The sequence below is a fragment of the Plectrocnemia conspersa genome, unplaced genomic scaffold (assembly GCF_051122295.1).
Source record: "Plectrocnemia conspersa isolate PC_06_02 unplaced genomic scaffold, ASM5112229v1 ptg000005l, whole genome shotgun sequence".
NCBI lineage: Eukaryota > Metazoa > Arthropoda > Insecta > Trichoptera > Polycentropodidae > Plectrocnemia > Plectrocnemia conspersa.
In genome coordinates this window covers 28,555,091-28,568,301 of record NW_028277169.1, presented here as the reverse complement: position 1 = coordinate 28,568,301, position 13,211 = coordinate 28,555,091, and the positions used below count along the sequence as shown (strand labels likewise).

The window sequence follows — 13,211 nt, the reverse complement described above, 5'->3', positions numbered from 1 at the left end:
TTTGCAGATACTTTATTTAATAATCAAATTTATCTCACTAAGGCGAATAAATAAGTGTGATAGATTTCGCGCAGAAATAATGTACCCAGATCGCACCGCACAGACGTGTTCTGAGGTTTAAAACTGAATTTCTGCAAGTATGAGACAGGGAAAACCACCCATCCGTAGCTTTATATGGCGCAGGAACTTCCGTCTATGAACATGTATTATATGTACGTGTATATATATACCTGGTTAGGCGCTGTGTGCGAACCGATGCTCCGCTTGATTTACTGAGTTGTTAGAAATTAGAGACGACCACAAACGCCAGCACGTTATAATTAATGGTCTCCTGGCATCATTATATTTGTTGGAGATGTATTAAAAAATTAATTGGGATAGGGAAGAGAAATGGTTGCTATGTAACTTGAAACAAGTGATCAATTATTTATCTGTCGGTAAAAGGTGTTTCAAAAAGCACTGGAGTTATAAAAAGGGCAAGCGTCATCATGGGTTCGCTTAGAACTCACAGAGGGCATGGAAGCGCCTTTAGTTGGTTTTTAGGGTAGCTCGCTATACATCCAATAGAAAGTCTGTGAAGAATTTGGGTCGTTTGGAATCATATTTGTATAAAAAAATAAAACACCCCTTATTTTTTTATATATATGTATGTATTTATTAATGTTTATTATTGAAAATGCATTTATAAATAACTTAAAAAATAAGTAAAAATATATACAAAAATACAAAAGCCAGTAATATTATTATATAAAATCTAATATTTATCAAATTCCATTAAAAATGCGTATTCAGGATTATTTAATTGAGTGTAAAATGTAAGTGAACATATTTTTTAAATACGGCTAATGACTATGATAATGGTAATTTTATATCCTGTTCAATAAAAAAACTAGCTAATAATTAAAATATGAAAAATAAAGCAATGCAAATTTAAAATATTTCAATAAAATATCTGATTATTATAATTTATATTATTAATACCCTAAACGGCATTAAAATCATACACACATTCTATAACATTTTTAATAATTCATTTCATATAGTTTATTTGGATAAAGTACATGATTACATCGACTTTGTTTATATATAGTATATATATATATATATATTATTTTATAAAAGGCTATTATAAATATTTTTGTAATATTAATGCATACATTAAATGTCAATAATGGAAAGTTTTTTTGTTGCTAAATTTTATAAGCGAGGCTATTATTATTGTTATTTATTACTATTACAGAGCCACATTTAAACATGCTAAATTTGAAAGATACTTTTTTAAAGATATGTTATCAAAAATTTAATTAATTTGTACAATACATCATACGTTTAGTTTATTTTTTAAATGTGGCTATTTATATCAAAATTCATTTAATAAATTCATCAAAAAATGCTTAAAAAACATTAACTGTAATGTGTTTTATTTTATAAAAAAAGTTCTATTAAAATTCAGTCAGTATACATGTGAATCAATATTTCATTGTTATTTTTACAACAATACATTAAACAATTAATACCATGTCTTTTATATAGGCAGAAATGAGAAAATATATCGTCGTGGTAACTGCAATAGGTAGCAATATTGTAGTACAATCAATCGTGATATTTAATTTATAAAAGCAGCCGAGAATATGCAAAATGGGAATGTTTTTAGTCTCTCCTGTAAAAATTGGTATATTTGACATGATACAACCTATTGCAGTTACCACGACGATATGCATATATAAATATATTATAATGTACCTCGTTCTTTATATAGCCAGAAATTGGACAACTTTTCAGGAATGATTTAATTCTGTAATACGTACAAAGTATCGAAGTATAAAGAAAAAAAAAATTTAAACATACATACGTAATAGAACTATAACGTATAGTTAAAATATAGTAATTCATATATGGCAAAAGCAATTATTTATGTACAAATTACAATTAAAATATAAATTTTAAAACAAAACATTCTATAATACAATGGGTTTGATTTATATCTATAATTATAATAAAAAAATCAACATAATAATAATAAATAAAATATTTACATTAAATCACTCTTATAAAAAATAAAACAAACATTATTTCCGCATCATCCTATGTTTATAGGAACGTTATGTTTTGCTTTAAATCTTTCAATTCCACACAACCAATTCACCGTTGAATATGTGCCATTATTTGAGAAGACCACAATATAATGAACACATGTGACTAAGTCACTTATTAAAACTACTCATTACATACATATTTATATTATTATACTCGAGATTCAGGACGACTTTAGAGTATTTTGACTAAACACACACAAGTTAATATATTTGTATAATATTTATCTAAATATCAATATAAAAAATGTTTACTCTTACTGCATCGTCTACAACATCTAATTATATTATATATCAAACATGTAAAAGTATAACAAAGTGGTAATAAGAATTCATATTTAATTTCTTCCTCCGACTTGTGCCCTTTCTCTGGAATCTTCGCGACATACGCCCCTCGGTGGTGAATCTCTACCGGCTTTTTGACTCGCTTTGGATCCTTTGCGAGCCCTCTTGAATTTCGCCATATCTTCACCGAACACATCACCGGTTCTCAACGCTGATATCAGATCATCGAATTCTCCTTTTGCCTGACCGTTTGTTTGTAAAGCATCGCGGCCAGAATCTCCGTTCACATGAATCACTGTACCATTTGAGTGATTGTTAGATTTCGACAATCCAAGCGATTTGGAGACCGAAGAAAGTAGACTAGACGCTTGTTTTCTCTCCATTGTGCGCTTCTTCAACTGAAAAATTAATAATAATAATATCATCAATTAATGATTAAAGAAACTTCTTAAGTAGCAATTATTAAAAGCTAACCTCTTGCTCTTGCTTTAACCGCTTTTCGTCTTCTTCTTGACGCCTTCTTGCGGCTTGATTTTCGGCACGAGCTTCAGTTATAGACGTTAAGAATGCTTCTATGGCACCGAAGAACTCTTCCGGTTGGGCTGTGGCAGCATCTTCACCAAACAATCGCACTGCACCTTCAAATCTCGACTTCATATCCTGTAATTCATATTGAAGAAATTAATTCAGAAAATACTCTATCATAATATTTATTTAACATACCTGAAATTGGTCTTCAAGTTCCGTAAATTTACAATTCGCTTGTGCGAAGAATTCTTCCATCACTGGTAAGAACCGATCGTTGGCCGACCCTTGCTGCCTATGATAATCCATCTCGCGACGAATATCTCCCAATCCCGTTCTTAAAGTGGCCATGTCCTTCTCCAACTGTCCCAATGATACTTTAGAAGCTTCTCTACAATGTGGCATGTCTTCCTCCAGTAACAATACATCCTTGAACTAAATAATACATTCATTAAAAACCACAATTTGATAGATGACATTCATTTTTTTATTTAAATTTACTTTTGTTTCCAAGATTTGGACTAGATAATGAAGGAGAGTAGTGTTTCGAGCTTGACTTGATTTGGTATCAGCCAATCTGTTAAGTGAAGCTAGTCGGAATCCTGAAGCATTTCCTCTGGCTCCTCTGCAATTAAATAAGTGTTATTAATGATCCATTAACTTTATAATGTACTTCATAGTTCTTCGATCTTTCATTTCAAAACAAGTCTCACATCTTATCCGACATTCAATTACTATATCTATTTATCATGATTGTAAACATTCTATAACATATTAATCTTCAGACAATAAAGCAATCTCTAACCATCATCAAAATTTATTAAAAAATTAGTAATAATACCTATTCATATAGTTTCCGAGTGCTAGAACAATTTCAAGGAGACGCTTCAGACGCCTAGATCTTTGAATTTGTCTAGAAGCTCGTAGTACAGCTGATATTCTAGATGCTGCTTCTGCTGAACTTCCACCCCATCTTTTTCTGAATAATAATGATCTGACTCTTTCACGGTAATGCGGTATTCTGTAAAACAATTATTTTAATACATTATCATATATTACAATACATACAAAGTATATACTACAAACATACTTTGAGATTTCGTAGAGGAATCTATCGGCTCTGGCCAAGTTGTCTAATTCATCTTGATGCTCTTCCAATAGAGCGGCTTCTTCGGGACTAGGTGTGAATTTCAACAATTGTTCAACCATATCGATTGGAAGCTGTTCGCCACTATCCATTGATAAAATTGCTCTGAAAAAAATATATAATGTATTACTCTCAAACATTTTGGTTCATAAAAATCAATGCATTATTAATATATATAAATTAAATGCGCAATATTTAAAATACTGTTTGTGCATTACTATTTGAAAGATTAGATGCGAGCGAGCGAGCATTGGTCAGAACAGTGAGCACCTTATGAATAATTTATTTCTTATTTTAATAATTTATTTAGCTAATATAGCTAATTGTTAATAGACATTTAATAGAAACAGACTCTCATGCTATTTTTTATTTATGGGTCTTAGTATATTTGAATGCCAGCTTTCAATTATGTTGGTCTTATTAAACTTTTGCAATCAATTTTAGTTTTTTCTACATTTTGTATATTTTCAGGTATAATAATCCTTAAATTTTTTTAACACATCAGAAAAATATCTCTATTATCATTTTTAAATAATGTTTTTGTCTAAATTAAAATTATCTTTTATTAATTAAACATATTTTACTACATTTAACATCCCAATTATTGAACTCTCTGCAACAAATCTTTTTTCAAAAAAAATCCTCACATAAATGCACAAACAATTTATTTTATGGAGCAAAGTATTTATTTTAATGCACATATCTCTCAAAATAATTCCCTGTTAAATTAGCAACCTATATTAACGGTTGACTTTTTAGTTTCAAAGCGACTATAATTCGCCCTTTTTCATAGTAATTAAAAATAAAGAAGGAAAAGTGCTATTTGTGACAGGATTCAACTTATGATTAATGCTTTTCCATTAGATGAGAAAAATTCAATAAAAAACATTTGTAAAACTGCAAGCTTTGTAAAGTGGGATTGAGCAGCCAATCATACAAAAATTAACAAACCTGCATATTTCTTCATCAGTCATCTTCAATTTTGATAATAGAATGGTACAATTTTGTGCTCGTCTACCGTCAATGACAGACAGTATTTTAGTCCTCGGTTTTGTACCGAGTTGTCTTAGGTCTTCAACAGAGCCATCATTCTGTATATAAAACAATGCATTTTTTAATTAGTAATTTATTATTTAGTATTTTACTTACAGAAATAGGAGTGATTGAATCAAAAGTGTACGTACCGCTACGCCATTCTTCTGATAAGCGCAGAACAATCGGTCGATGGTCTCCAACTCCATTGTGTCATAGAGTTTTGTATCGTCCAATTCACACCAAATAGTCCCGTGCAATTTTGTATCCGGTAATTTGCTCCAATTGAAACTCTTCAAAGGATTGCCCGGCTGTGGAATATTCTTCTTGATTTGCTCTTTAGGTGGTGGAGGAGGCATTGCAGGTGGTGGACAGAATGGAGCTGCTGGCGGAGGAGGTGGAGCACACGGTGGAGTAGGTGGCGGTGGCGGAGGAGGCATAAACGTAACTTCAGAAGTTGTGTTCTTCAGATTTATAACCTAAAATATATATGCGATTCTTAACAGATCTGCAGAACTTCATCACAACTAGATAATTTCATACAAATATACCTTAGCATCATCAGGAATGCTTCCTTCACTCACGAGCTTTTCAAATCTTAATCTTTCTGCTCTTTCTTGGGCAACCTAAATTAAATATTAATAAACATTAAGTACATATCATATTAAAGTTTATTTTTCCACATATAATTTGTTAATGAAAAATTAATAAAAATAATATAATACTTGATGTTCAAGTTGAGCAATCCTATGCTCAGCCTGCCTAGCTTTCGCTGCAGCGTCAGCATGAGCAGTTGATTCACGCTCTAATCTTTCCTTTAATCGCACCGCTGAAGCTTCTAAATCTTCTTTTTCTTGGCCTCTCAAATCAAGCTCATGCTCCTGTTATTTGAATAGTATAAATAAGTTTTTTTTTATAAAAATAAATATCATAATATATTACAAATCATCATTACTTTTCTAGAGAGTTTTTCAGTCATATCGGCGTTTTCTTTCTCCATAGTATCGGCTTTAGTTCTAGCGGCGACCAATTCCTCTTCTTTGGCCAATAAGTGCACTATTTCTGATACATTTATGTTAATGGGAGTTACATCAGGATCGTTTATCTTATAGCCGCTGTGTATCGATCCGTTTCCTTTAACCGATTGATCGATCGAAAGCGTTGATGCTTTTTCGTTAATGTTCTCTTGAGAGCTGGTCGAATTGGCAGAGTTCATCGTCGTTTGGAGTACAATTTGCTGAACGATTCTATCCAGTAAGAGCCAATGTTGGGGATGAGAGTTATACTCCACTGTAAAGAGAATTAAACATTGATTAAAAATAAATATAAAATAAGTTTATTATAATAATACGCACATGGTAATAGAATACAGTGCTCCAATAATGATAGGAGATGCGGATAAGCTGCAGTGTGGCTCAATTTTCTGCGAACCAGATCAAACATGGCCGATGCACTCTTTGTGTCCACGTGTTGTTTATCGAAACGTCTAGCTAACTCCTTCTCATCTTCGTTTCTCACCATTTCAAAGAAGTCAATGTGTCTGTCGAGTGTCTCGTTCTCGTGCGATCGTAACTTATCAATAACTAAAAATTATATATTAAAAGTTAAATGAATATATTGTACACGTAATAGACCAATAAACGCGCATACTTGGTTGTATTCCTAACATCAAAAATTCATATCTTAAATGCAATCTAAATTCTAAACTCTCAACGCCGGGACCGTAGTTTAAAACGGCGTTGATAAAGGACATTATAGCAGTCTTCAAGTTAACTTCGTCTCTATATATTCCAGTCGATTTGTCTAAGTCGTTAATGATCCCTTGAAACCGTGTCCGTTCATAAGCATACTTTTGGTAGTGCACCATAGATTCTAAGACTTTCTTATGTCCGCCGGACACTAAGCAAACGGCTCCCAAAATTTCAAGAGCTGCTATTTTAGTTTTGATGTTTTCGGTGTTGAGCGACTGCGCTATTGTGTTAATACTAGTCGGATGTGCTAAAACATGAGCTCTTCCATTCTAAAAGGAAAATAGTATGAAATATAAATTTAAAACAATAAAATACTTTAATAATAAAATATATTTACTGAATTGTTCATGAGAGCTTTGAGACAGCCGATCAGACTTGTGTGCAGATTCGATTGCGTTGTGCTGTAATCCATTTTTTCTAAGACATACAATATTGCACTCAATCCGTCCAGTTCTATGAATTGTAATACAAAGCTATGCGTCGACGTTCTTAAAGCTGTTTTAAGTCCGTCCGTTTGTGATATTCTCTGTTGTAGTTCTTCATCCGGCATTGTCTTGAAAGTTTCGAGCATCTGTAACGTGATTCATGCTTTGAAATCAATTGAACAGCGTTTATATTAATGCAAGGATTTTATATTTACGTTGAGTATTTGTCGAAGGATGAGAACGTAGTCGTCGGGAGCACGCGGAGCTTCTTGTCCAGGAGCAACGGGTCCTGCGGGTCTCCGGCTGCAGTATATTTGCCATTTCTTGGCAGCCGGGAGACCCAGCATCGCCTCTTTGTTTGGTGCTGTGAGATCCAATTCCTCCTGCAAATTAAGATTTTTTTATTTCATGGTTGTTATTCGTCAAATGAAATTCAACACTTATTGCAGCGATACTTAAAAATAATGTGTCGCAATTGTTTCCATTTTCAACAGCAGATGTCTCTATATATTATTATTAATAATAAACATTTTGTTTGTCAAATGAATTATATCTATAATAAGCTTATTTAAAATAATTATTTAAGTTTTTTATGGTAACAAAATGTTTGATAAAACAGAGAATATTTCTAAATTATTTTTCATTAGCAATTTTTTAAATAATAAATAAATACTATTTTAAAGATAAAAACAATAAATTATTCTTAATGTAGTGTCTTATTAAACATTTTTTTATAAAGTAACAAATTATATGGAAACGTTGAAGCATAATTCTAAGAAAATTAATTTTGTAACTTATTTCGCTTTGTTATTTTCGCCATTGAAATATTTTTAATCTCTCGTTGTATCCTAACTGGCGTAAGCCCAATGCGTTACAAAGAGGTAAATCATCACCAACGAAGTCAACGAGACACAAACAATAAGTATTAACTATTAGATTGTAAGTCTGGGAATCGGTGCCATCTATAAAATTAATTATAAACTATTATGTATTATAATTTACAAGCAATAGATGTCACTTTGCCGCTAGGCCGGCTTTTTATTATTATAGAACATTTTATTAAATAAAAATTCAAGTCTGCTGGGAGGACACGAATCCATGATCTCTATGTTATTAGCAGGGTTCTCAATTGAATATTCGAATTATTCGCTCGATTTTTAACTATATGAATATTCGAATAATTGATCGAATATTCGTAAAATATTCGTTTATACTATCTCGAATAAAATTTGAAAAATATCTTAGAATAAAACAATTTATATACTTAAGGAACACAGTCGTTTTTTGATTAGTTGCGCTCTAAAATCCATGGTCCTTTATTTTGTTTCTAAATGCGAAACAATGAGAAGCTTCTTCTAAATAAAACTTGTGAATATTTATCGGCGGTGTCTACTATGACCAAAATTCGCAGAATTCGTTCATTGAACGAAACTGATCAGTAATTTGCATAGAATTGTGTTATGCATATTCTATAAAATTCAAAAAGCTAAGCATTTTTTAATTATATAATATTTTACAAGCAATTATTTGATTTTTTTCATTAAATCGTTAAAATAATTGATACCGGTAACAATATATTCGAATTTTCAAATACTTTCCTCATGTATTTTCTTTAAAAATCACAATAAAAAGATAACCTATATAATATAGTGCAGCGGAAAAGTTATACTTGTTTCGGTATTTTTCTTAAAATGCACTAGTTTTTTTTAATTATATTTTTAATTAGTAAATAAATTTTCAATCGACTGCCCAGTGCCTAAAAATATTATTATTAATTAATTTATACATTTAAGAAATAATTATATAAGTAGTTGTGGCGACCATGTGCCACGCAAAAACTGCTAACAGGAACAAGTTAAGAGGTGACTGGTCGATGGAAATTTAAATGAGTCATCTAAATACATGTAGTTTTGTTCCCGAGAAACACCTTCCCTTCGCCAAGGATAACGGATACGAGTCATGGTCGGGCAATCACATTTTTAGTTGTCGAAATACAGAGTAGGTTTAAACAGAATAACTCCCTTCCACCATTAGCTCTTCCAAAGCCATTAGAAATGCATTCACGGAGACTTTCAAAGATTGACCAGAAACAGCATTTCAGTTTTTTTTTTTAGGGAGAATGGGTAAAAGTTGGCAAATCACTGGTCATTTTATTAATATTTTGACTTCATTAAGATTCCTTACATGCATTTTTGGAAAAATTCTAGAAGGGAGGGGGGGGGGGCAAATACACATATCTGCCCCATAACCGAATTTTGGTCGATAGAAGGGCGCAAAAAAATGATCATTTCTCAGAAGTCAAAAATTCACAGCAAAAACGATTGGTTAAGATTTTTTATAATAATATAACGACTTACAAAGTGAGTCGAATGAAGCATATCGTTACCGAGCGTTCCCACTGCAACGGCACGGACACGATTTTATTGCTTTTGACGTGGATTTTTGACTTCTGAGAAGTTATAATTGTTTTTGTGCCCTCCTATTGACCAAAATTTGGTTTGAATATACTTTGACCAATACTGTCATATTAGAATTCCGTAGTAATATCGGTAAGGATAGCTATCAAATTTTTAAAACATAAGTGTAATATCGAAGTGCAGACAAACTATGGAGAAAGTTCTAAAATAAATTTAGTTCTAAAACTATTACATTAGGTCAAGTTGGGTTTGGTTAATTCGTATAGGTTAGGTTTGGGTTTGAACAGCAAATGTACGTTTCGCAACTGTCAAATTGAGATTAATAGACTTTTTAAAGCAGAAGCGCCTATAAATATGTATCTACTGGTGAAAATGTATTCGGACTTCACAGAAAAATACACATTCACTGTACATTTATACGTCGCATGTAAATAAATAATTATAAGTACATAAATGTATATATAACTACGTATGGAAAAGTTGAAATCAAATAATTTTACTAGTACATGACAGATAAATTATATTTTCACTCCACAAAATTGGGATAGATTCGAGACTGTTTTTTTCAGATTTTCTTTGACGGATAATCTGAGAATATCTGGTTAAGAACCAGGAACGTCATTTAAGCTATTTCAAAGGGGAGGGGAGGGGGCAAAAGTTGGCAAGTCAGTGGTCGTTTTTTTTTATTTTTCATTAAATGACATGCATTTTATCTGGCTAAATTCAAGGGAGCAAATGCCTCCATCTGTCCCTTCCCCAAATGACGTTCCTGGGATTGACCTCAGATATCGCGTCCCTATAGTAGCTACACTTACAATTGTTTTCTCTATTTTATATGTACCATGTCTAATGTAACTTAGAACTTAATTAAATACATATGTATATGCAAACCACAAATACACGATCTCGAAAAAGTTACTTCTAAGTAACTAAATTATTAAAATAATAATGCTTAAAGAAAGTAATCGTAAGCCTAAATTTGTAGAATTTTATTTTAAAACAATAAATATTCAATGGTACGTAATTCCTATTTTATGTATCTTTAATGATCCTATTGATTCTTCGAAAAGTATCATTTAAAGGGAAGTAATTTTTGATCGCTTCGGTTCGTTGCATTGATTATTTTGCATAATGAATGAAATTAATCTCTATTTTGTAGTGATTCGATTACACATTATACAATATTAATATTGTGTTATTAGCATTTATAGTAAATATATAGATACATAGTATATAATATCGCATCGAAGACTTGTATATTAAAAAATCGAATAGATAAAACGAGACCGTAAAAAATGATATCATTCGAGAAAGTAAAATCTACATTCAGTGGAAAGGGCTTGATTGATCGTCGTGGATTTCGAAAGACCGGTCTTGACCTTACAACAGCGCTTTGAAGAGGAGATAGCGACTAATTAAAACGAGACCTCTAAAAATATTTTCTTTCTCAAACTCTAGCAATTCTAAAACAAGCGAACTTTTCACAATTTAATCGTGTATTAGGTGAAGAACGCTACTTTGATCATTAAATAGCAGTGATGTGATTTATCCCAATTTTTCTAACTGGGTGCAATTGCATGACGAAACTAATGCTAGCTAGAGAAAAGCTATTCGAAAAAAATTGGACAAGTCTCTGCTGACCAAATTCCGATACCGTATGAATTTACTGAGTAAAATAAATAAATAAATACATTCCTTTCCTCTATGAATTTAGACAATTTATTTTTTTGGCGCAGCAGCTCTTCTACGCAGATATCAAGAATTCACACCTGTGCCCATTACGTCACTTTGGTCGTGGACATTTGCTTGTTTAATCTCGGATGAATGCGTGTAGTAATGAAACTCTCGCCGAGAGGCAGTCGAAAGTTTCTTCGCGAAAATAATGTATCGAGTATAGATAGATGTATCGAGCCGTTCACTTATTCCATACCGTTGTAAACAACGCGTGTAAACAAGGAAAGTCGTGTTTACCACAAGTTCGGCGAACTTGGCGTCGAGTTCGTCCTGTGGAGGCATCGGCAGGGTTGGGGTGACTGGTTGTAGGGTCCCTGCATGATCAACCATGCAGTAGGTGATTTCAGGCGGTTCGTCATTCTGAAAATATAATAAAAAACACGTGTTAGTGAAAAGTTAACTTTCTACATTCGTTTATGCGTTCAGATCTTATCTACTCCTTAAATTGCATGTTCGGACTTGGGAAATCGCAGTAAGAGGGAACGGCGATTCTGCAAATCAACTCCTAATCAGGAAAATGGAAAACGGACTTACATGGTAACTTTTATGTTTCGTAAACGTGATCGAAATATAAATGCTACAGTGATTTGATTGGATTTGATTTTATGGTAGATATCAGTAGAATAATGTAGTTAGGCACAGTGAGTGGTCGTATTTTAAACTTTAATGTATTACTGAGAAATAACACATATGTAAAATATTTATATATATATACAATAAATTGTTATTTATTTATTTTATATGTTTACGAAGGTTAAGATGAATAAAATATATTCACGGAATTTTCTTCGATGTTAAAAATGCAGCATCTAGTGATATTATTTTTATTGAGTAGCACATTTTTGTCAGCGCACAATATTAACATTTTAGTATACATATGTATGTAGATCTGCGAAACGATAAATTTTAATTCGAAGTGTAATAATACTGTCTTTTTTGTATGCGACGACAAAGTGTTACTCAAGAGAAAGTTATCCTCTATAATATATTTTCAATTTGTCTTTGTAAACTTAATCGTTTTCTGATACTCGGAGAAGTACAAAAGTAACTCAGATTTGCAGACAGTGTGATGAATATTATATTAAAAACTTTGCCGTCCCTTCGGCACTTCATAAGTTATTTGATATACGAGGGCAGTCTGAAAAGTTTCCAGCCTAACACAGAAACAACTTAAAATTCAGTTTTATTATTCAACATAGTCTCCTTGTAAGTCTATACACTTTTCTTTAATCAGTTTAAATAGTAATTGGCATCATCTTCTATAAAATAGGCGTTTACGAATGTGATGGCCTCCTAATTTGATGAAAGTCTCTGTCCCCTGAGCGAAATTTTGAGCCCAGGAAACAGAAAAAAATTGATCAAGTCTTAACTAAACATAACTTACTAATAAAAAGTTAAACATATTTATCACTAGCTTAAACTTTCCTTAAAAAATCTTTGTTATTTTAAATGGCGTCAAAAAATTCACTATTAAATTTGCAGCTCAATAAAACTTTTACTGTTGATTCACTCATTCTACTTCTTTCTTCAGACCATATGCTATTCATTATTTAGAATACCTTTTCAACAGGTGAAGGTGTGTTTAGCAAGCTAAAAATATATTATATAATTTGGATAAGATTCGGCAATGAAATGACCAAAAAACTTTTACAACCACCACTTCATTAATATTTATTGTATTATTTGCAACAGTTTTATTATTTTTATTTTACCTGAAACAGCAATTTCAGACCAAGCTAATTCAATTAAAGATTCTGCTCTACCAAAATTGTTTTCCATAGCCTAATGTAAGAAATACATCG

At 31.8% G+C, this 13,211-nt stretch overlaps 1 protein-coding gene across 6 annotated transcripts in view; it reads right to left on the bottom strand.

Annotated features, from left to right (window-relative positions):
- Positions 1 to 2,305: 2,305 nt before the first annotated feature.
- The window catches only part of DAAM (disheveled-associated activator of morphogenesis-like protein), a 115,213-nt gene continuing 104,307 nt past the window's right edge, over positions 2,306 to 13,211 (bottom strand). For 4 of the 6 annotated variants that reach the window (XM_088186907.1, XM_088186906.1, XM_088186903.1 and 1 more), the window contains 16 exons: positions 11,647 to 11,769; positions 7,474 to 7,641; positions 7,171 to 7,404; positions 6,733 to 7,102; positions 6,438 to 6,665; positions 6,038 to 6,372; positions 5,808 to 5,963; positions 5,634 to 5,708; positions 5,235 to 5,561; positions 5,002 to 5,141; positions 3,994 to 4,155; positions 3,745 to 3,924; positions 3,405 to 3,528; positions 3,102 to 3,338; positions 2,853 to 3,038; positions 2,306 to 2,776 (listed from right to left, as the gene is read on the bottom strand). In XM_088186907.1, the coding sequence (XP_088043033.1) occupies positions 2,432 to 2,776; positions 2,853 to 3,038; positions 3,102 to 3,338; positions 3,405 to 3,528; positions 3,745 to 3,924; positions 3,994 to 4,155; positions 5,002 to 5,141; positions 5,235 to 5,561; positions 5,634 to 5,708; positions 5,808 to 5,963; positions 6,038 to 6,372; positions 6,438 to 6,665; positions 6,733 to 7,102; positions 7,171 to 7,404; positions 7,474 to 7,641; positions 11,647 to 11,739 (3,360 nt within the window). In that variant the 5' untranslated portion in view covers positions 11,740 to 11,769 and the 3' untranslated portion in view covers positions 2,306 to 2,431. The remainder of the gene's footprint in view (positions 2,777 to 2,852; positions 3,039 to 3,101; positions 3,339 to 3,404; positions 3,529 to 3,744; positions 3,925 to 3,993; positions 4,156 to 5,001; positions 5,142 to 5,234; positions 5,562 to 5,633; positions 5,709 to 5,807; positions 5,964 to 6,037; positions 6,373 to 6,437; positions 6,666 to 6,732; positions 7,103 to 7,170; positions 7,405 to 7,473; positions 7,642 to 11,646; positions 11,770 to 13,211) is intronic. The other 2 variants (XM_088186908.1, XM_088186905.1) reach the window with 1 other exon arrangement.